Genomic DNA, 25623 nt, shown 5'->3' with positions numbered 1-25623 from the left:
TCAAGCACCTCCCAAAGGCCTCATCTTCTATTACCATCATTTTTGGGGGTTAGGATTTTAATATATGAATTATAGGGGGACATAAATATTCAGACCATAGTCATATATTTTAATAGATTTAGTCCTAAATATTCCTTTTATTTTTGGTACTGTTTATGATATTGTGTTTTTAATACCAAATTCCAAATGTTTGTAACTGATATATAGGAAAACAGTTGACTTTTGTATACTAGCTTTGTATCTTCCAGTTTTGCTATAATCACTCATTAGTCCAGGATTACTTTGTTAATTCTTTGATATTTTATACAGAGAATAATATCACCTGAAAAAAAAGAGTTATATTTTTCCTTCCCAATCTGTGTGTCTTTTATTTCCTTTTCTTGTCTTAAAACTGAGACTGTCAGTCTAATGTTGACAAGGAGTGCTGAAGGCAATCATGATTGCCTTTTCCCCAGTCTTTAGGAGAAAAGCATCTAGTTCCTCATCAGTAAGTATGATGTTAGCTGTAAGCTTTTTTCTAGATGTTTATCAAATTGAAGAAGTTCCCTCTATTCCTAGTTTGCTGGAAGCTTTTATTATGAATGAGTGTTGGATTTTATGAACTGCTTTTCTTTGCTTTTTCTGCACCTATTGATATGATCATATGATTTTTCTTTAGCCTTTTAATGTGAAGGATTACATTAAGTGATTTTCAGTGGAACCAGCTTCTCATGCCTGTAGGGTAAATCCCACTTTGTCATAGTGAATAATTCTTCTTACACATTGTTGGATTTTATTTGCTAATTTTTTGTTGAGGATTTCTACATGTATGTTCATGAGTAACACTGATATGTAGTTTTTCTGTCTTGTAAAGTCTTTATCTGGGTTACTTAATTCCATGAGTACTAGCCTCATGGAATGGGTTAGAAAGTGTTTCTCTACTTCAGTTTTCTGGAAGAGATTGTAGAGAATTGGTATGACTTCTAACGAAACGTTTAATAGACCCAATACAACCATTTGGGTCTCGTTCTTTTTTTTCATGTTTTTAAGGTTATTAATTTTTTTTTATTAAATCTGCTTAATAGATGTAGTCCTGTTCAGATTATCTGTTTCTCTTTGTGTAAGTTTTTACAGATTGTGTCTTTTAAAGGAGTTGGTCCATTAAATCTGTGTTAGTCTGCTCAGGCTGCCATCACAAAATACCACAGCCTGGATAGTTTAAGCAACAGAAATTTAATTTCCCCAAATCTGGAGCCTGGAAGTCCAAGATTAACATGCTGTCGAGGTTAGTTTTTGGTGAAGTTTCTCTTTCTGGCTTTCAGACAGCCACCTTCTCATTGTGTCCTCCTCTTACCTCTCCTGTGCATGTGTGGAGAGACAAGGAGATTTCTGCTATTTTTTTGTTTTGTTTTGTTTTTTGTTTTTTTTTTCTTTTCTTATAAGGATGTCAGTCAAACCAAATTAGGACCCCATCTTGTGACTTCATTTAACCTTAATTACCTCTTTAAAGGCCTATCTATGAATATAATTGGCGGTTGTGGCTTCAATTTATTTATGTCAGAGAAGACCTTGTAGGTCATTAGGGAAAGAACGGGCTATTTTACTTGTTAAGTTTTTCTGTAATAAGTTGTTATCCATATGGAAAACAATGAAATAAGATTCTTACCCCAGACCATATAAAATTAGTAAATATTAATTGGATTAATGTGCATAATCAACTTTAGAACTACAAAACACACAACTCTGCCTACTGATATTTACTACTTTCATTTCAAGTAGTGTCCTTTTTCTCATCTCATTTCCAAACTTAACAGTGTACCTGTTTACTGTCTGTGCGTACTTAGGTACTGACTTACACCATTCGTTTAAGAAAGAAAGAAAGAAAGAAACTTAAGAGCCATCATGTTAAGAACTAATCGTAATTCCGTTTATGCTATATCCCTATACTGACAACTGTGTCAGCCAGTTTTGAATACTAAAATAATTATGTGTCTATCCCTGTAAACTTCTAGGTTATTGATAAACTCATCATGTGGTTATGAGTTCTATTTTGGAGTAAGAAAGATCTAGATTTGAATCCTGGCTCTGATACTTGCTACCTGTAAGACCAGGGTCAAACTACTTTACCTTCTAAGTTTCATTCTCCCTGTGTGCAAAATGAGTATTGGAACACTACCCACCTCATAAAACCTAGGAGATAATTAAGTCAGATGATGGTGGGGAAAACTCCCAAAAAAACAGACAAACAAACAGAAGAACCCACTTCAGGACAGTGCTTGAAACATAGTGCTTAGGAAATGCCAACTATCATCTTAACTTTTTTTTAAGTTTGTTTATTTTGATGAAGAGAGAGTGCATGCACATGAGTGAGCAATGGAGAGACAGAGAGAGAGAGTGAGAGAGAGAGAAAATCCCAAGCAGGCTCCACGCTGTCAGTGTAGAGTCCAACTCAGGGCTCAAACTCACAAACAGTGAGATCATGACCTGAGCTGAAATCCAAGAGTCAGTCGCTCAACTGACTAAGCCAGCCTGGCGCTCCATCTTAACTTGTTTTAATTCACCAGACAACAGAAATTGTTGACAGTATTCTAATAGAATTACAGAAAGTTGAGGGTGAGAGCTAAGGATTTTAAAATTTAAAGTTAGTATATATAGGGTATTAAGTTGCCTTGTGTAAAGTAAGTACTGTATAAACATTTACTACTACTTTTATTCCTATATTTAGAAAAATAAATACAAGGTATTCTATTGAGGGAAAAAATTACTCTTTAAAAGGATAGTTGAAATGTGCCCTTACAGAATGCAGCCAGCAGTTGGAGTGGGGGTGGTTGAACTAGGTTTTATTTGATGGCAAACTCGTTATGAGCCAACAGCATCATATGGCTCAAAAAAGAATTGAAATGAACAGATTAGATTGATAGAAAGCAAAGTGTCCAAAGCAGTGATGATGCCAATTTTTCTCTTTGCTTTGCTGGCCAACCTTTACCTGATGTATCCTTTTTCTCTTTGGTCCACCACATTTCCAGCTGCTTCTTGGCAAATTAAAGTACACCTTTAAAAAGGAAATCAAAATGCTAAGAGATCTTGCAAACAGGCTGCATGAGAAAGAGCTCGATATTAGAGCCAAGGATTCTCAACATGATGGAAAAAATTATTTAAAGGAGAAAATTCCAGTTATTTTCAAATACTTAAAGGCTTTCGGAAGAACCTAATATTTTGAGCTGTTGGAAAATTAAATCATTCATCCTAAGTCTTCATCATCAGAAGCATATAAGCCAAACAACTTATTCACTTGTCAGGGAAATTTGAGACCATTTGTGGAATGGTTGGAAAGTTAGATTATATAACTTTAAAATCTCTTCCTATCTTTAAAATGTGGAATTGGAAACAGCCTTCTATAATTACTCCACTTAAAGGGAATGTCTAGGCTCCCAGGCTTTCCACTTTAATGACCTCAGTGCAGGATACCTAGAAATGGGAACTTCTGAGATCGTACCAGAAGATCACATAAGTATTCTTAGAGGTCTGTGTAACTTTGGCTGATGCATAATTTACATGCTGGTAATAATTGTTATATAAATACTGGTGGCCATTCATGTCTTCCTTGCATCTTTATGATCAATTTTCTCTTGGCACATTTTGCTTCTTGGGTAATTAAGTGTTGTTCATTCAATAAGTGGTTATTGAACAACATTATGTGACAGCACTGGCAATAGATGAGTTAAGTAAGACCCCTGCTCTCATGGAACACATAGTTGAATGTGGGAGACAGGTATTTAAGTGAATAATTGCAAAATAGTATATTTTATGTGACATCAAGACCTTACAGCATTTATTACATCAGAGACCATATCTATGTTATGCACAGAACCTAGAGTGGCTGCTGTGTATAATGCTCTCATTACATAGTTGTTGAATAAATTAACGAATTGTGTGTTTTGTTCAAAACAATAATAGGAATTTAATGAATAACCTTATTTTTTATCAATATAGCTTTATTTCCCAAGTTTATTAAATATGGTATAATATATGCTTAGCCTAAATTCTTTTTCTTTATAAAATCTAAACTCCAAAATAATATTTTATGTAGTAAGTGTCCCAGGAGTAGGTACTTAAACTGCCAGATCCAGCTGTTTTTTAAATTGTGTTATATTAACAAGGATTCATAATAATTAATGTGATACTATTATGTTATATTAATTAGTATTGACTCTCTTTGTATTTTCTCCTTTAGTTAACCTTGATTTTAAATAAATGTTTTTGTGACTCCTGAAGTTACACACTAGAAGTTATTGTTTTACTTTAATAATATATGCAGAGAAAAGAAACCTAAAAGTTTTGAGCAATAATCGGTTCCTCCCCAGAAACATTTGTCATTATTCTCTTTAAACCCAATGAGGTCACTGAATTTGATGATGCTCTTGACTTCATGGAGAATTCAGGTTGTGTGTCTAGAGGATACATGACAGGCTGTGTAACAGACACTATTTAATAAAACCCGAAGTAATACGTACTTTAGTCTGCCTTGCCTGAGAAACTAGCGTCTTGGGAAATAGCAAAATATTTAATGTAAGCTTTTCTAGAGGGAGAGACTCCATATTCAGTCTCTATTCTCTAACCATTTCTTCTACTTAAAGTATAGCTGCATCAAGATACAAACATTATATGAATGAAAGTAAATTAGTCTATTTAGTTCTCTCTTGATAGAATATCATAATACATTCTGGATATGGATCTGACAATAATTTAACTATGTCAATTATGTTGATTATTTTTACTCTGTTATACTCCTAGCAATTGTCTACTTTCTCAGTTACAATACATTCCATTTAGTTGCTAATCATTTTTAGTAAAATGTTAGTATGCTTTTCTGACCAACTAATTTTTGTCTGTTGAATTGACTAAAGGCTATTTAACTTTGTCCATATAAAAATAATTTTGACATAAGTACACACACACACACACACACACACACACACACAACATCTGTAACTTAACTAGATGCTGAAGTATTCAGTTTTATTTATTTCAAAATTAGAGATAAAACATTACCCTAACTTTGAAAAAGGTTTATCACTCTCAAAATTTAAAGGGGAAATAATTACTAATATGTAGAGTTGTTATTAATTAAATTGGTATGGATCCAGTGATGTTAAAACTAAAGAATCCTTGAGGAGCCTGTGGGTGGCTCAGTCAGTTAAGCGCTGACTTCAGCTCAGGTCAGGATCTTATGGTTGGTGAGTTAGAGCCCTGCATAAAGCTCTGTGCTGACAGCTCAGAGCCTGGAACCTATTTCGGATTCTGTGTCTCACTCTCTCTCTCTGCCCCTCCCCCATTCATGCTTTGTCTCTCTGTCTCAAAAATAAATAAACGTTAAAAAAAAAAAACTAGATAATCCTGACTTTTCATGGTAATCTTTAGGCACTGGGTAATATTTACTGTGCCACTCAAGTAACTAATTACAGAGTTTACTTCATTTGAAAGGCAAAAAACCTTTCGCAAGGGCTTTGTTTCACATTTCTTATAACATCTATTCAAAAGAACAAGTGTTTTATATTTTTAAAGTTTACATTTATCTATTTTATAGAACTAATGAAGCAAAATAATTCCTACAGTGTCATCAATAATGAAAACAGACATATATTTTTCAGTAGGGTTTTGTTAGTAAAGACCTCATTTTCTCGAAATTTGCTATTTCTCTGAATATCAAATTCTCACACTTTTAAAAAAATTATCCTAAAGGAAATATAGTAAACTTAACATCTGACTTATCATTGTAAGATTTATGTTTCTATTGAGAAATATAAGGCAGAGTACAAGTTTCTTTTAATACACAATACAAATACCAAAATATATAGGTTTTTTTATTTTCATATTAGAGATAAAATAATGCTCTAACTTTGGAAAAGATTTATTACTCTATGAAAACACTGAAGGGAAATACTCCATGATTAGTATGTAGAATTGTTATTAAATGAATTGGCATGGATTCAGTGCAGTTAAAGCTAGGGAATCCTGACTTGACACAGTTATCTTATAAGTCAATTGTCATGTTTCACTACCAATTGTTCTGATGAATAAAGAGGTCAAAAAATGCGCATTTGATCAGTTTTATTATAGTATTTTATAAGGCATGGTCATTAAAGATAACATTTATTAATTTTTTTAGGTAAAAGTTTCAAAATTTAGCAACATGAAAGTTTAAAAGAATCAGTGAAATGGCATAATGAAAAAAACTGATAAAGCCTTCCAAAAAATGAAATCAGTCATCTTATTAGAATGAAAAATATGTTCGGGGCACCTGGGTGGCTCAGTCGGTTAAGTCTCTGACTTGAGATCAGGTCGTGAGTTCACAGTTCCGGAGTTGGAGCTCCACATAGGGCCCTGTTTTGATAGTGCAGAGACTGCTTGGGATTCTCTCTCTTCCTCTGTCTCTGCCCCTCCCTGACTTGTGCGCACACACACACACACACACACACACACACACACACTCTCTCTCTCTCTCTCTCTCTCTCTCTTTCTTTCTCTCTCTCTCTCTCAAAATAAATATTTAAAAAGACCAAAAGAACAAAAAAGTATGTTCATTATAACTATTCTATTCACAGAAAAGCAAAGTAAAAACATTTTAAAATTAAATTAGCTTTATTAAGTTTTTCAAGCATAACCTTCATTTTATAGCATTTTTTTGTTTTGCAAATATATATCTTAATAATTTTGAGCATCGTTAGAACTACTAAGAATGACAGTCTTATTATTGTTGATATCATATATCTGTGTTCATTATTATTTCATATTAGTAAGTACAAACTACATCTCAATGGCATAAAAATTCCAAAAATTTTTTTTTGTTTGTGCATTGTTCAGAACTCTAACTTTGAAGTGCACTCATGTGTCTTGTATTTGTTAGTGGCATCACAAATATTGTGGTTCAGTATATTTTGGACGCCAATCAGGGCATAGCTTTGAAAAACACAGTGATGTGTTTACAAATCCAAATGACACTTCACATTTATTATTGTTTACTATGTCGCTTCATTTTTCTCAGAACCATTATGTACTTATATACATATCATACTAATGATTTTTTTCTTTTTTAAAACAAAATAATTACTTCATTACACGCTGAATAAAACACCAATTCCCACTAACAGTACTCTCAGAACTTTCACTGAAATAGTGTAATTCTTCCTATCTCCATGACTACCATTCTAGTACAATGTTCTGTATTCCTTTGCTTGAACTTCTGAAATGTTGCCTTGCTTCCATTCTTGTCTTCTTATCCATTTTTCATTAGACATAGTGGTCTTTGTAAACTAGAATAATACCAGGATACTTCTCTGCTTCTCCTTTCACAGAATATAACCCACTTCCTGCCAGTTTTCTTTCATCTCATACCACTGTCCTGAGTGTTCATTTTACGCCAATTCACAGAGCACTCCCGTTCTTTGAACTGGCCAAGTGTGTGGGGGCTGCTCACTATTCCTTGTGGCTGGAAACTGTGTGCTCGCTAAGCAAGTCATTGAATTCGCATTTATTATCTACTGACCTGACCTCACCTCCTCAACCTTCACTTGCTACCACCTGTAATTATCTTTTTGATGTTGTTGGGGTTTTTTTTGTTTGTTTATCTCTTATCACTGAAGCAGACTCTTCTTCAAAGCTGTATCTCTGACACATAGAACAGTAGCCATATACGTAGTGTGTTCTTTCAAAGAATGTGTCATAAAAAGACTTCCCCACTAATGAGGGTCTTCTGAGACCCTGTAGGTTGGGAATAAGATAGAAGACTAATAGGAAAATTAACTTAGATAAAATTCAGAGTTACGACATTAATCTGAACGTTCTTCAGCCATCAGGCAGGAAATTTAGAGACTAACAAGCCAGACAGAAGCAGCACCACATATCTTAATCTAGAAATTTACCCCTTCTCAAAATGGAGTTCAGATCATCACACTGAAGGGATGTAAAGTTAAAACAAACAAGTAAGGCAACAACAAAATACTGTATAACATTCTCCCTGAACAGGCTTGAATTGTTTTATTCTATCCGGCCTGTGGTTCAGTTCAGAAAACATGGCGTCTTGCTTGGCACCTCCTTTTCTTTCACAGCCTGTGTCCAGCCATCAGTGTATCTTGGAATGCGTGTCCTCAAAATTTGTCCCAAATCCATCTATTTCTCAGAATCTCCACCGGCAGTCCCCTGGCCTCCACTTTCACCTCCATCTTTCACCTGAAGTTTTGCAGGAGTTTCCAGCTGGTCTCCCTGCTTCAACTCTTGCTCTGTTTCAATAGATTTTTGACACGATCCTGAATCATTTCCTTAAAAAAAGTGTAATTCAAATGTTACTTAGCTCATGATGTCCCACTTCTTCCCCTCTCACTTGGAGCAAAAACCAAACTCCTTACAGTGGCCCAAACCTTTGATCTTCTGGCCTCCTCTCTAGCCGTGGCCACCTCACCATTCTTGGTACTTTCCAAGACTGTCTCCAGCTTCAAGCCCTTCCACTTGTCATCTCCTGTCTGGAATGCTCTCTGGTCCCATTCCATTTCCACCTGGTTTGCTTCCTCATGTTTTTGTTTTTTGTTGTTTTTTTTTAGTACAGTGAATTTTACCATCAAATAGTCAATGTAAATATGTATTAGAAAATAGTGAAAACCTTGTCTTAGATGTGAGGTCCAGCTTAGAATAGAAGACAGTGCATTCTTGAGCAGAATGTTTAAGTGGAAACACCAGCTCTGCCACTCTAAATTTTCTCTGAAGTTTTCTGAATCTTAGCTTCTTTCTTTGTAAAACAGGTATAAACACCCATCTCTTTGGGTTGCTCAGGGCGTTAAATCAGATACTGTGAAATGCTTGGCTGGCTCAGAGTAAATGCTCAGTTAATACCATTATTGTTTCAGCATGATATCTGCCTCACATTTGTAATTATTGAGACATACCTACAAGTGGGCTAAAAATATAATCTGTATATTATTTTCCACCAGAAAGTATATCTTAATTTTTTTCTATGCTGCTAAATAGCCTTAAAGTAGAAAAAAATAACTTTGAGTCCTATGTATATTATGATATATAATAGAGACACCATAATTTTACTACTGCTATATCATTGTAAATGTTTAGCCTTCAGCTCTCTTTTATTACTGCATTGCAATAAACATTTACTTAAATATTATAGTCTCTTTTATGTATTAAGGTTTTTTTCGCTTAAATATATGGACTCATGGATGTAAGATTGTTGATAGAAGTACCCATTTGTTATGAGACTCAAGAAAAGTAGGCTAAATAATGTCCAAGTTACTGGGGTGCCTGGGTGTCTCAGTTGGTTAAGCATCCAGCTTCTGCTCAGGTCATGATCTAGTGGTCAGTGAGTTCGAGCCCCATGTCGGGCTCTGTGCTGATGGCTCAGAGCCTATAGTCTGCTTTGGATTCTGTCTCCCTCTCTCTCTGCCCCTCCCCAGATCATGCTCTGTTCTCTCTCTCAAAAATGAATAAACGTTAAAAAAATTAAAATAATGTCCAAGTTACTTCTTTAAATTAATATAATTGTTAAATATTTGTATTAAAACGCTATTCACTCATATTGCTTTTTATTTTTTATCATATCTAATTATTTATTTTTTTTCAATATATGAAGTTTATTGTCAAATTGGTTTCCATACAACACCCAGTGCTTCACATTGCTTTTTATAATTAGAAAGAATTAATGCACTATAAGAAAACAATAGAAACTGTAATAACCTTTCCTTTAAAAACTAAGAAATAACTTTGCATCTGCTGAATTGGTGTTTGTAGATAAAAAATAACATAAGGACATTGTTTGGAAGTAACATGTGTGCACACCATGATGTGCCCTTAAAAGTAATGATAGCCAGAAAGAAATTGAATTTTTAATTTCAGCTTGAAACTGTTGCACCTGTTTGGTCATTTGGCAAAGCTGCCTTTCTGTTGTTCAGTAGGCAAAGTGACTGATTGATCTAATTACTCCCCCGTTAAGCATTCTGCAGAGAAGAACTTCTCACTCGTCACTTTGGTGGATGAATACTATATTATTGAGAATTAAATGACTTCAGTGTGGTGAAATCTAGCTATAAAGACATGAGACATTGATTAATTTTTTTCTTATTTAATATGACTGTTTTTCTAGTATTTTACTCAACTGAATAGATTGAAATCTGTAATAAGTTGAACTATATATTAAAAAGCCATACTCATTATTCTCTTCTCTAAATTTCAGTATAAAGAACGTCACTCCAAAAGTTGGAGACCCTGAAACCCGGAAAGCTATTCGCCGTGCCTTTGATGTGTGGCAGAATGTGACTCCTCTGACATTTGAAGAAGTTCCTTACAGTGAATTAGAAAATGGCAAACGCGATGTGGATATAACCATCATTTTCGCCTCTGGTTTTCATGGAGACAGTTCTCCCTTTGATGGAGAGGGAGGGTTTTTGGCACATGCCTACTTCCCTGGACCAGGAATTGGGGGAGATACTCATTTTGACTCAGATGAGCCATGGACACTAGGAAATCCTAATCATGATGGTAAGTGCATGGCTTTTTTCATTGCAAATATTTCTCTTTTTATTTTTGTTTTTGGAATGCCCAAGTAATTGACTGATTTACAAACTTTTTTTTTAATGTTTATTTATTTTGAGAGAGTGTGCAAGCCAGGGGTGTGGGCGGAATGGTGGTGCAAAGAGAATCCAAAGTAGGAGGAGACCTATCAGCACAGACCTTGTCACCAGGCATGATCTCAGGAACCGTGAGATAATGACCTGAGCTGAAATCGAGAGTCAGTGGCTTAACCAACTGAGCCACCCAGGTGCCCAATTTAACCAATGTTTAAGGTGTCAATTCTAAATTCATTTTTAAAAATATAAAACACTATGTGAGCCTTTTTAATAACATTTTAGAATAAGAATTTGTATGGGTCATTAGACAATGCTAGTTTTTCATATGGTCTGTTGCTTGGAGATTAGAACTTTACACTGTGTTCTGTAAACAGACTGAATTTTGTTTTCTCTAAAATGTCACTTAACAGCTTAAGGAAACTCTGCTATTTTTTTCCCACACTTTAGTCCACTGTTTCCACTGGAAACTTAACTTAATTGACATTTGTGGCATAGTTTCTGCCATTTTTTTCTGTTATTCTCTTTTCTGTTTCACCTCTTGAGTTTGTAAAATGTTGCTTCTTGTCTTTCATCTCTATATCCGTATGTGGTCTCCCAATATGATATGACAACATAATTTATTATTTTTATATTATATCTTTACTTTCATCAAAACCACTTTTTGCAAATCTGTTCCAACAAGTCTATCAGTTTTCTAATCTTTATAATTATTCTCATATGCAAAAATAAATTTAAAATAACTTGGTAACTAAAAGGAAAGCTACTTCAGATAAGAAGTCTGTGTTTCTTCCTAGACAATAATCCATACTTTAATTTTATGTTTCAAAAATATTCATATAATTATAGGATCCTAGATTTATAAGATTCATAAGCAGCCACGTCTTGGAATTCTTATAACCAAAACTGAAATGTTTTTCTTTCTCACAGTAGTAGAATGCTGTTGAAAATACAGCATGTAGGGGCACCTGGGTGGCTCAGTCAGTTGAGTGCCGACTTCGGCTTAGGTCATGATCTCATGGTTTGTGAGTTCGAGCCCCGCGTCAGGCTCTGTGGTGACAGCTCAGAGCCTGGAGCCTGCTTCAGGTCCTGTGTCTCCCTCTCCCTCTCTCTCTCTGCCCCTCCTCACCCCCCTCTCTCAAAAATAAAATAAAAAACATAAAAAAAATTTAAAAAAGATACAGCATGCATTGTTTTAATGGCAGCTAATCAGCTAATAAAACTCTTAATTCCCTCTTGATGAGTTAAGCCCAGCCATCAAATTAAGCTTTGTTAGTTCACCAGAAAGTTTAGTTAGCTGGATTAGCATAGCAGCCTTGCATTTTGAGAACATGCAGGATTCAAACATATTATGGATAGCATGAGTTAAGGCGAGTTAAATTTACAATAGCATCAATTTTCAAAGAAAGAAAATATGATAAATAACTCTTCCTGTCTTACAAAAGAAAATAAAATATCTAGTGTTACACAAAGTGATTTTTGGCATTGTTTTTAATAGGTATATTGACTATATTAAATTATTACTTCATTTTTAAGAACTGATTTGGAGATGAATGGCAAGTTTGTTGGGAGATTTCACTATATAGTCATGGAATGAAAAGCCAAAAATGTTGAGGTTGAGCAGACCTGCATCTAATTCCTGGCTAACTGATCATTAGCTAAAGAAGCTTCTAACATTGTCGTATGCTTATTTTCACTCTGTATGTTGTATTGCAGGGCTGGGACATTGCAAGTAGAGGTGCTTTCTGTTCAGGCATGTTTAGTCTATACCTGAGCACCCAATAATAAAATATCTGTAATGTGATAGTAGACCCACATTGGTTTGATACTTAAATCATTTAAAATTAAATATTTTTATCTTATTTTTATCAAAATCACACCGGCATTCTACTAGAGTAGTTCAGGCATCTTCCAGTCAATTGTTAATATACATGTTTGCAGTCCAGATGGTTGAGAATAGCACTTATAATGGTAGAATTTTGCTGACAGAGGCAAAACTGCATTTGTTTCCAGGGAAAGACTTCTAAAATTATAAACAGAGAAAATTATATTTTATATCAATCATTATAATTCTAAGATTATATTTTATTCTGATAATAGATATAATTGCTAAGGCTACTTTGAATCTAGCTAGCTCTGAAGTCATGTTAATTTGGGGGATGGTGCCTAACAAATGGCCTATTTTTCTCTTAAAATATTGAAATCCTCAAAAAGCTGCACAGATTTTTTAGATGCTTCCTCTATTAGCTGGTATTTTTAAGCATCAACAAATACTTTTTGAAAATAAGCAACAAGCCCAAATCCTAGAAGATTCCATCCAAGGTGAATGGAACCAGAGAAATTAGGCTAAGAAAAATAAGTAAGGCAACAATCTCTTTGACCTAGGCCATAGCAACTTCTTACTTGACATGTCTCTGGAGGCAAGGGAAACAAAAGCAAAAATGAACTATTGCGACCTCACCAAGATAAAAAACTTCTGCACAGCAAATGAAAAAATCAAGAAGACTAAAAGGCAACCAACAGAATAGGAGAAATATTTGCAAATGACATATCTGATAAAGGGTTAGTATCCAAAATCTATGAAGAACTTACCACACTCAACACCCAAAAAACAAATAATCTAGTGAAGAAAGGCAAAAGACATGAATAGACACTTTTCCAAAAAAGACATCCAGATGGCTAACAGACACATGAAATGATGTTCATCACTCATCAGGGAAATACAAATCAAAACCACAATAAGATACCACCTCACACCTGTCAGAATGGCTAACACAAACAACTCAGGCAACAACAGATGTTGGTGAGGATGCAGAGAAAGGGGAACACTTTGGCACTGCTGGTGGGAATGCAAACTGGTATAGCCACTCTGGAGAACAGAACAATATGGAGGTTCCTCAAAAACTTAAAAACAGAACTATCTCACAACACAGCAATTGCACTACTAGATATTTATCCAAAGGACACAGCAGTGCTGATTCAAAGGGGCACATGCACCCCAATGTTTATAACAATGCTATCAACAGTAGCTAAATTTTGGAAAGAGCCCAAATGTCCATCAATGGGTGAACAGGTAAAGAAGATGTGGTGTCATACACACACACACACACACACACACACACACACACACACACAATAGAATATTACTTGGCGACCAAAAAAGAATGAAATCTTGCCATTTGCAACAACGTGGATGGAACTAGAGTGTATTATGCTAAGCAAAATAAGTCAAAGAAAGACGAATATATGATTTCACTCATGTGGAATTTAAGAAACAAAACAGATGAACATAGGGTAAGGGAAGCAAAAATAAGATAAAAACAGAGAGGGAGGTAAACCATAAGAGACTCGTAAATACAGAGAAAAAAACTGAGGGTTGCTGGCAGGGTGTTGGGAAGGGGGATGGGCTAAATGGGAATGGGCATTAAGGAGGCACTTGTTGGGATGAGTACTGGGTGTTATATGTAAGTGATGAATCACTAAATTCTACTCCTGAAATCAGTATTACACTACATATTAACTAACTGGGATTTAAATAAAAAATGAATTAAAAATAATAATAAAAAAAGAAAATAAGCAAAAAGCTTTACGAAAACATCTATAGGGACATTTGACATAACGTAAGAAATGAGAATGTTTACTCTGATTTAAGTGTGATCATTGTTATGAATGCTTCTGTGTTTTGCATGACTTAAGAGGTTTCCCAAGGAATATATATGTGGAAAGAATTGAAACAGAACATATGAGCTAAGGATGCAATCACATCAGTGGACTTTTGACTCAGATTATGTATTAATACATTTGATTGCCTCTTAATTTTTACTGCAGAAGTATAATATTTTTGTGCCTAAGTATACTATTAAACAAAATGACTATTTAATATTTAGTGTTTCATTTGGAAGAGAATATTTCTTTACTGGTCAAATAAATATTATTTTTCTTTTGAGTGAGCTTAAAGAAAATGACTACAAAATAATAGTATTTCAGAATTCTAGGGGATTAGGGAGAAGTTGACTCTCTGTTCTAGATGTAATACCATACAGATTTACTGCTTAATTGAAATTCAGACTTTTAACCAGCAACAGCAGGACAGCTAGGGTAGTGTCGTGCTGAAGTATTGATCATTTATCAAAAGAACAGCCTCTAGCTTTGCTGTGGTACTGGTGAATGTGGGGAGAATTAATGCATTTGTACATCCTAGATCCTGTCTGTTAGATTATTTTTTTGTATCGCATATATACAAGGCCCAATTCTGACATCTTCATTGATAAACTTTTTCTTTTCTTTACTCTATCCCTCAAATGCCCCCAAGCTTACTTAACTGAAAAATTGTCTTTCTTTCCTATTCACAGTTCTTAAGCACCTAGAAAACAGAGCAGCTTGATAATTTAGCAAAAATGCAAATGAAAGAGTCTCTTGATAAGTACCCAGCTCATTTTCCTCAGCATATTGCTCAGCTAATGAAGGCAATTTGAATTCTGTCTACCTCAAAAGAGATAAACAGTATCTTAGGCTGTCAGTAACCTTTAATTCATTGTTATCCACTTTCCTATCAATTTGCTTATCGTCACGATGCCTTTCAAAAACTCAAGCTAGAGCCCATTAAGTAAATTACACAATAATTATAAATAAATAAATAAATAAATAAATAAATAAATAAATAAATAAAATGCCCCACACATATCCCTACCTAATAAAAATAATGCTGCTTTTACCCCCATGGAGTGGATAAGCAAAATATGTGCATAGCAATTCTAAGTAGAAAATGTTACTAAAATGATATGGTTTTTGAAAAGTATACATTGGGGCGCCTGGGTGGCACAGTTGGTTAAGCGTCCGACTTCAGCCAGGTCACGATCTCGTGGTCCGTGAGTTCGAGCCCCGTGTTGGGCTCTGGGCTGATGGCTCAGAGCCTGGAGCCTGTTTCTGATTCTGTGTCTCCCTCTCTCTCTGTCCCTCGCCTGTTCATGTTCTGTCTCTCTCTGTCCCAAAAATAAAAAAAAAAAAAAAATTAAAAAAAAAAAAGTATACATTGCCTGAGTATGATTTGGAAAATTTAACTCTAGCAAAATGTTAAGATTCATTTTGAGCATCATTATCATATTATTTCCTTGACTATGGTATAAAGCTTGAATGGCACTATCAATGTAAACACAAACTTATCACAAAGATTCTAATTAGACAAATATGTACCACAGTAAGCAAAAAGGTTACCTATTAAAATGTTATCTAAAACTACAACAGAAAAATATCTAGAAGTAAGTCTTATTATACTATATAGTTGCAAGTCTACTAACAAGAAAAATGCATTGCAGTGCTGCTGTTTGTTGTCAAAAAAGTTACTGCCTTAAAGTGAGAAGATATCAGGACTTGCTCAGGGCTGTCGTGGTAAAATATGATTTCTGGATGTCTGTGAGGGTGTTTCTGGAAGAGATTAGCATTTGATTCAGTAAACTGAGTAGAGATCTTCCCTTACCAACAGCCAATCCACTGGGGGCCAGAATAGAAAGAAAGAAAAAGGAAGGAGGAGTTTTCTCTCTCTTCTTGAGCTGGGACATACCTCTTTTCCTACACTCAGACACTGGAACTCCTGGTTCTTGGGCTTTCAGTCTCTGACTGAATTATACCATTGGTTTTCCAGGTTCTCCAGTTTGCAGATGACAAGAGCAAATTCTTGGCTTCCATAACCTTTTGAGCTAAATCCTGTAACAAATCCCCTCTAATATACCTGTATATACCCTATTGGTTCTGTTTCCCTGGAGAATCCTGACTAATATAACCATTAAATGTGCTACAGTCACATTCCACATGTAAGCCAGCTCATTCTCTGAGTAAATCTGGTTTAAGTTAAAAGTCTTCATGATATGATGCCAAAGTCAATGGACTTGATTTATGTCGACGAGGCAGAGTTAACTTTCTGTGTGAGATATTTTGTCATCAGTGTACTAGAGGAGCATTGGTGCCAACAGGTAAATGTAGGCCTTAACCAGCTGCCTACCACCTCCCAACATTGTCTGCTCATTTCGAAGCTGTAACGGCTATATAATATTTTTCAGATGCTTACGGGGTTTTGACTTTTTGATCTTTGAGGACAGGAAAAGTTGGATTTTGCAAAACAGATATTTACCAAGAGGCCTGAAGTGAAGTCTGTGGGAGTATTGTCCAGATCAGTCTGTCCTGTGCTTTGTGAAGATAAGGGAAGGACTTGATATGACTGGGCAGTCCAGGATCTTAATCAATCTTTAAACCCAGAGTACTTTTTGAGATTTTAAATATAAAGATATTAGCCCTCTACCAAATCGTTCTTACTTTACCATGTTTTACCAAAAGTTGGAAGCTCTCTCAAACTAATTTACCTTTCAAAACTATAATAAAATATTTTTGTTTGTTTTTAAAAACATGACTTCTTTCCTTCCTGACTTCCATCCTGGAATAAACTTAATTTCACTGAGTTTATTTTATTTCAGTACACTGGTGACTTTAATAGTCTTGAGTTTTTCAAAATCTCTGTTACATGCTTCACATCATTGCTATGTACTATCTATTTATGTGTTAGATCCTGTGTACAGTTAGAAAAAACAGATGAATTAGTGTCCTCATACTCAAAACATTATTTTATTATATCAGTTTTAATGAAGTATATAGATGGATCATGGACATTAAAATATATATAATAAAGAACTCTTAGTAAATGAAACAGATAAAACCAGACCTTTCAATGGCTTAACACAACAGAATTTTATTTCTTGCTCATGTCGTGGAGCAGATGGACTATCCACTCACTCAGTCAGAGACCCAGAATAATAGAGGCTTGGCCATCATCAATACGTGATTTCCGAAGTTGCCTTAGGCTTTAACCGCCAGACGGTAGCTGGGAGAACTGGGATAGATTTGCTCGTGGAGTGATGTTATGTGCCAGACCTGCAAGTGGTAAAGAACATTCCTGACAACTTCCGCTAACTAGAGTTGGATTCCACGGCCACACCTACTCACAAAAAAGGCTGGATGAAGGTGATGGATTTGATGAGCAACTAGTCAGTGTCTGCCACACCAGTATGTTAGGAGGTAAAAACAATACTAGTTTGACATTAGGTACACTCTGCCTCTGTGAATAAGTTGCTTAACTGTAATTTGCCTTAATACAGATTTTGACCTACTGACCACTATTTAGCTTCTATTATTCCTCTCCTCATATACTATTTGTAGGAATTTTCGTTGTAATTTATCTTGATCTAGGTTATTTATCCTTTACCCTAGGTGGTCATCAACAAGGCAAAATAGGGTAGAAATTTCAAATGTACCCCTGAGTTTATCAGTATAAAAAAACTAATGTCTTTGAGTGTTTAAGAAAATCCAACTGATTGAAATTAATAATTTTATACTTTTTTATTGATTAAGTTATTAAGATTAGTAATTAATTCATACTTTAGTTTTGTGCAGTGATTTTTTGCTGAATTACAACCATACTATTACAAAACCTGGCATAGCGCCATTTTAATTTCCTTACAGTTTAAGCACAACAAAACTATCCACTACTTATTCTCACATTTTAATTTATAACTTGCTTCTTCATTTGAAATCAAATGTTGCCACAACTCACCTCTTCCCCAGTGTATTGACTGCATATCAAGGCAGCAGCAGAAATAGCTGTTGGTGCAATCCACACTGGAAATTGTAGTTTGCCATTGATTTAATGCATCAGAGAACAAGACCACCTTGGGCTTTGAGGGAGATTACACCTCTCTCAGGCAAGGCTATACTAGATGTGTGTGTACTAAAAAATGGAGATTGACCTAAGATCATGGGAAATCAAGAACCTAAGAAAATAGGGAAATCAAGAGGTAATTGAAAGACTCTCTGCTGGTTTATCATCAGTCTCACTCACAATATCATAAAGCCAAATTTAATTGAGTGACTAGTATATCTCAGATACTATTTTAAATTCATTGTGTGTATTTAACTCATTTAGTCCTCACAACAAACTTATAAAATAGATAGTGGAATTACTTCCATTTTGCAAGAAAATTGAGGCACAGAACGTTTGGTGACTGGTCCAAGATTCCCTACGTGGTAACAACAAAATGAAACCACTAAAGAGATACTAAAGAACCAAGGAAAGGGAGTATCTACTTGAAGACTCAGGAGAAAAGCCTATCACTGAAAATATTTTATGAAGTGAACAAAAAAAAACAGTATTGGAAACAACTCCGAATACCCATAAGGTCTCATGCAACAGGAAAAGAAACCTATTATTACTGTAAAAACTGAATCTGTCATGTGGAAGGAAATCGTGCTAAGCATTTTCAGAAAAACACGATAAAATAAAATGATGTGAAATACAAGGATAGATATAGAAGACCTGGTAGATAGCTCCAGCTTAAGAATTATAGATTCTCCTAAAGGGGAGAAGAGTGGGAAATTAAAGCAAATGAAATATGCAAGGACATATTAGCAAAAATGTCATATTCTAAAATAAGAGAGTGTGCAATTCAAAAAGAGTCATTGCATTCATTGCAAAATTTACAAAAACGGGTCCATAAATAAATCCATCCTGCAAGTAAATGAAAAGTTTCCATTAACCATGACACTGTCTATCTCGTTTGAGGTGAAGATTTCAAAACTTACATGGAGACGTTCTGTATACATTAATGGCATCATCTCTGGCCTCTGTCCATAAATGCCAGTAAGGAACCCCAATTGTAAACAAACACAAATTTCTTCCAAAAAAATGTCTTGTCTTTGCCAACTGTCCACTTGGGCAAAGTCCCCCTGGCCCGTGAACCATTGGTCTAGATGACAGGACAATTAAGAGTGATTAGTAGTGGGGCGCCTGGGTGGCTCATTGGTTAGGCGTCCAACTTCGGCTCAGGTCATGATCTCACAGCTCGTGAGTTCGAGCACCACGGTGGGCTCTGTGCTGAGAGCCTGGAGCCTGCCTCTCGTTCTGCCCCTCCCCCACTTGTGCTCTGTCTCTCTCTGTCTCTCAAAAATGAATAAATGTAAAAAAAATTAATAAAAAATTAAAAAAGGAGTGAATAGTAGTAATAACTAAAGCTAGAAAAGTTGGTTTTATCTAATTTGTTGAAATTATTTAGTGACCTGCTGATGAGACCGATTTCTCTTATGGCCCGTTAGAATTCACCAGACTCTTTTGAACAAGGGAATAAAATGAACATACCGATGATTTAGAAAATTTTGTTCAGGTTGCAAAATATAAACTATATCTAAACTATCTCAGAAGGAGGAAGATAGGAAGAGTCAAATATGCATCTGTTCACAGTTAATTTCTCTGTTGAAATTGTTGTGTAGCCTCTTTTCAATATTCTCTTCTATACCATCATTTCATTTAAAATATGTACTAGAGAATTACAGAGTATTAAAAATGGGCTAGTGTTTGAAAACACACCAAGGCAATATAGTAGATTTCATTAAAATGAGAACATATAATTATAGGTAAGAAACAACTTAATTTTTAAGTGTAAAGTTTGACTTACTTGAATGTAAAAATTCTGGTGACTTCGCTGTACTCAAGAGCAAGAGACTGATTACTTCTCTGTGGGGCAGTTCTAGTTCAAATGTATTTAAGTCATATTTAAAGGTTTTTTTTTTTAATTCTCATCAGAGTCTCAGACTATGTCTAAGCTATATTTCTAAATTTTCTCCTGCTTAAAAGTAAATATTTGTTTCTGATTAACACTGAGGTATTCAATTTCAGAGTTAGAAATGTCATCTCAAGTAGTATGTTATTATATAAGCATTTTAAGAATAGTAACTTATTACCTATTTACTGCATCTTCTTTTTACACATATGAAATGGGACTTCTCTCTCAGATTATCCCATATTATATTAATGCAAATTACCCAGTCTAAATTCCCTTTTCTGACTTTTTTTATCTTAGCTTTTTAAATCAAGCTTTATCATTCTTTTTTCTATTTTATAGCATGTTTCCAAAGTGTGGGGTGTGTGTGTGTGTGTGTGTGTGTGTGTGTGCGCGCGCACACACACGTGTGGTACATTCAGGCTATTTTCTTAGAGCAAAATTGGTGCTTTGTTAGAACTTTCCTACACTTGCCAAGATTTGCTTTTTAGAGCCACTTGATATTTTAATTTAATTTAATTATATTTTAATTTTATTTTTTATTTTTTAAAACTTACCTCCAAATTAGTTAGCATATAGTGAAACAATGAGTTCAGTAGATTCCTTCATGCCCCTTACCCATTGAGCCCATCGCCCCTCCCACAACCCCTCCAGTAACCCTCAGTTTGTTCTCCATATTTATGAGTCTCTTCTGTTTTATCCCCCTCCCTGTTTTTATATTATTTTTGTTTCTCTTCCCTTATGTTCACCTGTTTTGTCTCTTAAAGTCCTCATATGAGTGAAGTCATATGATTTTTGCCTTTCTCTGACTAATTTCACTTAGCATAATACCCTCCAGTTCCATCCACATAGTTGCAAATGGCAAGATTTCATGCTTTTTGATTGCCAAGTAATACTCCGTTGTATATATATATACCACATCTTCTTTATTCATCCATCAATGGACATTTGGGCTCTTTCCATACTTTGGCTATTGTTGATAGTGCTGCTATAAACACGGGGGTGCACATGTCCCTTCAAAACAGCACACCTGTAGCCCTTGGATAAATGTCTAGTAGTGCAGTTGCTGGGTCATAGGGTAGTTCTATTTTTTAGTTTTTTGAGGAACCTCCATACTGTTTTCCAGAGTGGCTGCACCAGCTTGCATTCCCAGATCCTTTTAATTTTATTATTAAATGATGTGCATATTGGATAGAATATGAGATCAAGGAAACTGATACTCATTTAGTTCTAGTAGATTTACCCATCTAGGACAGGGTCAAAGAAGAAAATACTAACAAGAAAATACATTTTATGGTATATTAAACATGTTTTTACCATTATGTATGAAACAAGTGAATAGCCCCAGTTTAAAATAAAAGTTTTTTACCTAGTGAAACTTTTAATTAGAGTCCTTTTTGAGAGAGTCATTTTATGAACAAAATTTTTAGATAGGTGAGTGGTATTAATGTTCTTTTTTAACCTAGTAGAAACATGCTGAGAAAATGTTCACTTCTCTTTTGCAGTTTCTTTGCAAGATGATCCCAAAAAATTAAATTAGCTGTAATGTTTAAACCTTTAAACTTCCAACCTAATTCCCTTCCCTTGACAGATAACCATGCATCCTTTATTGAAATTAGTTTCCATATTTATAGTCACAGTTCTCCTTTTACCTCTACTTTGACGTTCACCCATTTCACCCATTGTTTCTTCCTGAATTTCTGGGGAAAAATGGCTACATTTTATGTCCACCACCCCCTCCATCATAACATCCTACTCAGTCCTCAAGACCCTTCCCTTATCTGATCAGCCTACTATAGTTTGTCCTCATCAGTTCCTCCTTTATATGTAACTTTTTGATCCACAAAATATACAGCACATTTCCTTCACTATTTTAAAATGACAGGGAATTCTTATAGAATAAATGAAATCAAACTAAAGATAGGGTATCTTACAAAATAAATCTCCAGGCAAAATAGATAATACATTTTTCATTTGCTTAATATATTTAAAGTAATCATTTTAGTCAAGTAATAGAAGAACTTCAAAGTAGAATACTTCAGCCTGAGGTCAGCTAGCCCAAGTCACCAGGAGGAAATAAGTGAACTTTCTTTGAGAAAGCTTTGGAATAGTTACCATTGCCTGTGTTTATTATCAACTCATATGAGTTAAAGTCAAACTAACCTAACTCACCCTGATTTATTTTCAACCCTGAGCATATTCCTAAATATTCCTAAATATTATCTCTTTGATACTGGAGACTGGGGGAGTTCTTGGGCCCTGAGACCTCAACCACCAACACCAGCCGGGGCCAAGTTCTTGACTTCACCAGAGAAAGAATTCAAGGACCAAGTAGCCTGAAGTATCAGCAGAAGCTTTATTGCAAAGTACAAGTACACACTGCAATGGAGGGAAAGTATGGACATTCCCAGATAGAGGACATTGTCAGATAGAGGACCTGACTCAGGAAAGATAGATGTGGCCCAAGGGTGCTTCATCTTTATGGGCAGTTGTAATCAAGGGATAAAATATTCATGTAGAAATAGAGACTTCCAGGAAGACAAATATCATTGCGCATGCCCTTTGCAAGTTTCTATGCACCGGCGCAGTCTGATTTTTTTTTTGCATATACTCTAAATAAACTCTGAATGTACAATTGGTCCTCTAGCGCCTCTGGTGCAAGGGTCATTCTCCGTCATTTGTAAGCTAACGGTCGTTGCGTGCATGCCCTCCATGGGCTTGAGCAACAGCAGGATACTTGTGGCCCTGAGAAACCACAGAGCTATCACAGGGTTTATTCAGTTGTCAAACACTTTGTCAGGTGTCAGACTCAGTTTCCTGTCTTTTGTTCTCTTGCAATTACCCAGCCTTTCTCTATTCTACCTGCCTCATCTTCAATTCAAGACATAGGGGTTGGTGCAATGATGGAAGGAAGGATATCAGCATCATTACATCTTTCACTTAAGTCAAATGCTCTGTTCATCTCTATTCAGGATCCCATGGGTTTATACCCAGAAAATATGCATGAACTTTGGTGTAAGTAGATCTCAAATGATAAGGTTCAAAACAGCATATCTAAAATTGAGTGAAATTTTCTTCGTTTTTTGAAAGAAACTTCAACCTTTTCCTTATTTTCATGGCACTGATCTAGGAGTAACCACACTTCTTATTCAGAATGTCCTAGTGACATTAACTTACCTAGCGTTTTTTCATTCTGCTTCCTGCTTTGCCTCTCTTAGATTTGACCTAATGAGTTCCATCAAATCCTTTTTTTCCTTTAAAAGTGCCAACATAGGCGTATGCCCACTCTGAAATATCTGTATATCTCCATGTCTTATAAATAAAGAACAAAATGATTATTGACCTTCAGATAAAGATGGGCTATTTTTCTCAATGCCTGTATTGAATTGAGATAATCCCACTGTATTTAGCAATCACTTTAAGTTTTTGTTTTTCTATTTGTAATACGGGCAGAGGACGTGACTAAAAAGTTTATAATCACCATTTGAACATACTAAACATGTCAATACAGCTTCTTCAATGCCTGGCCCATAATAATTTAACAAAATAAATATATAAACAATGGTTTCCTTTCTGATAGCTATAGTGTTGACTGCATATTTTGATTTAATATTGAACCCCTAATTTCTAATAACTCTTTAATTGTGATTAGTTTATAATATGATTAATCATGTGTATGAGTTCGCAGAGTAAAATTTAATAAAATCCAGAAGTTAAAAAAAATCATTAAAATCATTTTCAACGCTTCCACTCAAAGACAACCATTGCAAGGTCTGAGAGATTTAATATACTAATGTATTGATTTGCTAGATAAAGTAGAGATATAAATCTGGACAGATATATATATAATTATTATATCACATATGATTTTAAAATATTTACATTTTTCACTGCACATTATTTGCCCATCATTTTCCTGAAATCACTGAAACAACTTTTATTCATTCATTTTTTTTTTTTTGAGAGACAGTGAGTGTGAGTGGGGGAGGGGCACAGAGAGAGGGAGAAAGAGAATCTTCAGCAGGCTTCATGCCCAACGGAGCCCATTGTGGAGCTCAGTCCCACAACCCTGGGATCATGACCTGAACCAAAATCAGGAGTTGGATGCCTAACCATCTGAGCCACCCAGGCACTCCAAACTCACTAAAGCATCTTAAATATTTTCCAGTATCCTGCCATATGATTGAATATAATTTATGGAGGTTATACCAATGGACAAAAACTTAGGTTATTTCCAATTTTAATTGTTAGTTATACTGTAATGTAAATATTTTTACACATACAGTTTTGTTGACACCTGGCTGTGTGTTTTTTTCCTAGTTATTTCTCAAGAATAGAGTCACGTGATTATTTGGCCAAGGAACATACACTCTTTAAAGGAACTTGACATATTATTAGGTTATTTTTTTTTTTTGATGCAGAGCTAGCTTACACTTCTACACTACTGTGTGTGAGAGTGCACAATCTCCTGAACATGAGCATAACAGTAACTATGATGTAGTGGTAAAAGTAGGAATAATAAGCAATGATATTAGTAGCTAGTAGACTTTGAGCACTGTTAGGTGCCATAGATGAATTTTCATTTAGTCCCCACTGCAATTCTGTTATGTAGATTCTGCTATTATCCCAAGATTAGAGATGAGGAAAGTGAAATACAAAGGGCTAAGTAATGTGTCCAATGTAGGTGAGGATGCAGGTCATGTGCCCATATAGGATAACTGCACAGCATGCAAATTCAAGCACCCAAAGCCCCCCCACCTGAATGGACCTCTAATAATATCTAATTTTTCACCTGGAACAATTTGAATAACAGTTTGATGTCACCCATTTCCATTTTTTGTTCAAATCATTCCATAATAATGATTGGCCCATATTTTTGTATATGTTATTCACTTGTATGTGTTTGGTGAATGTTTGCTAGCTATTTCTCACCTTTGCTCCTATTGGAGTTAGTTTCATCAATTTGTAAGGGATCTTTAAAGTTATTTTTTTAATTTTTATTTTAACATTTATTTATTATTGAGAGACAGAGAGACACAGAGCATGAGCAGGGAGTGGCCGAGAGATGGAGGGACACAGAATGTGAAGCAGGCTCCAGGCTCCAAGCTATTAGCACAGAGCCCGACTCAGGGCTAGAACTCACCGTGAGATCATGCCCTGAGCAAAAGTCGGACGCTCAACCGACTGAGCCACGCAGGCACCCCTGTAAGGGATCTTTTAATAGAAAAGATAATATTAGTTTATCTCATTTTCTCCCACTTGGTCATTTTCAGGAAGTAGGAGAGAGCAAAACTGCCTTATTTCATGAGGAAGAATGAGGAGGCTACTACCTCTATTTGATTTGCCAATGGGGAATATCCTTCTTTTATTTGGACTGACATTAATAGATTATTCCCCTCATTATATTGCGTTTTTTTTGT

General features: G+C 35.2%; 1 protein-coding gene across 1 annotated transcript in view; it reads left to right on the top strand.

The window, feature by feature from the left end:
- MMP16 (matrix metallopeptidase 16) overlaps window positions 1-25623 on the top strand; it is a 305212-nt gene that overhangs the window by 156278 nt on the left and 123311 nt on the right. The window contains exon 4 of the mRNA XM_047842792.1: window positions 10214-10518. Within this exon, the coding sequence (XP_047698748.1) occupies window positions 10214-10518 (305 nt within the window). The remainder of the gene's footprint in view (window positions 1-10213; window positions 10519-25623) is intronic.

This window comes from Prionailurus viverrinus, chromosome F2 (genome assembly GCF_022837055.1).
Source record: "Prionailurus viverrinus isolate Anna chromosome F2, UM_Priviv_1.0, whole genome shotgun sequence".
Classification (NCBI taxonomy): domain Eukaryota; kingdom Metazoa; phylum Chordata; class Mammalia; order Carnivora; family Felidae; genus Prionailurus; species Prionailurus viverrinus.
This window is presented reverse-complemented; position numbering and strand designations above follow the sequence as displayed.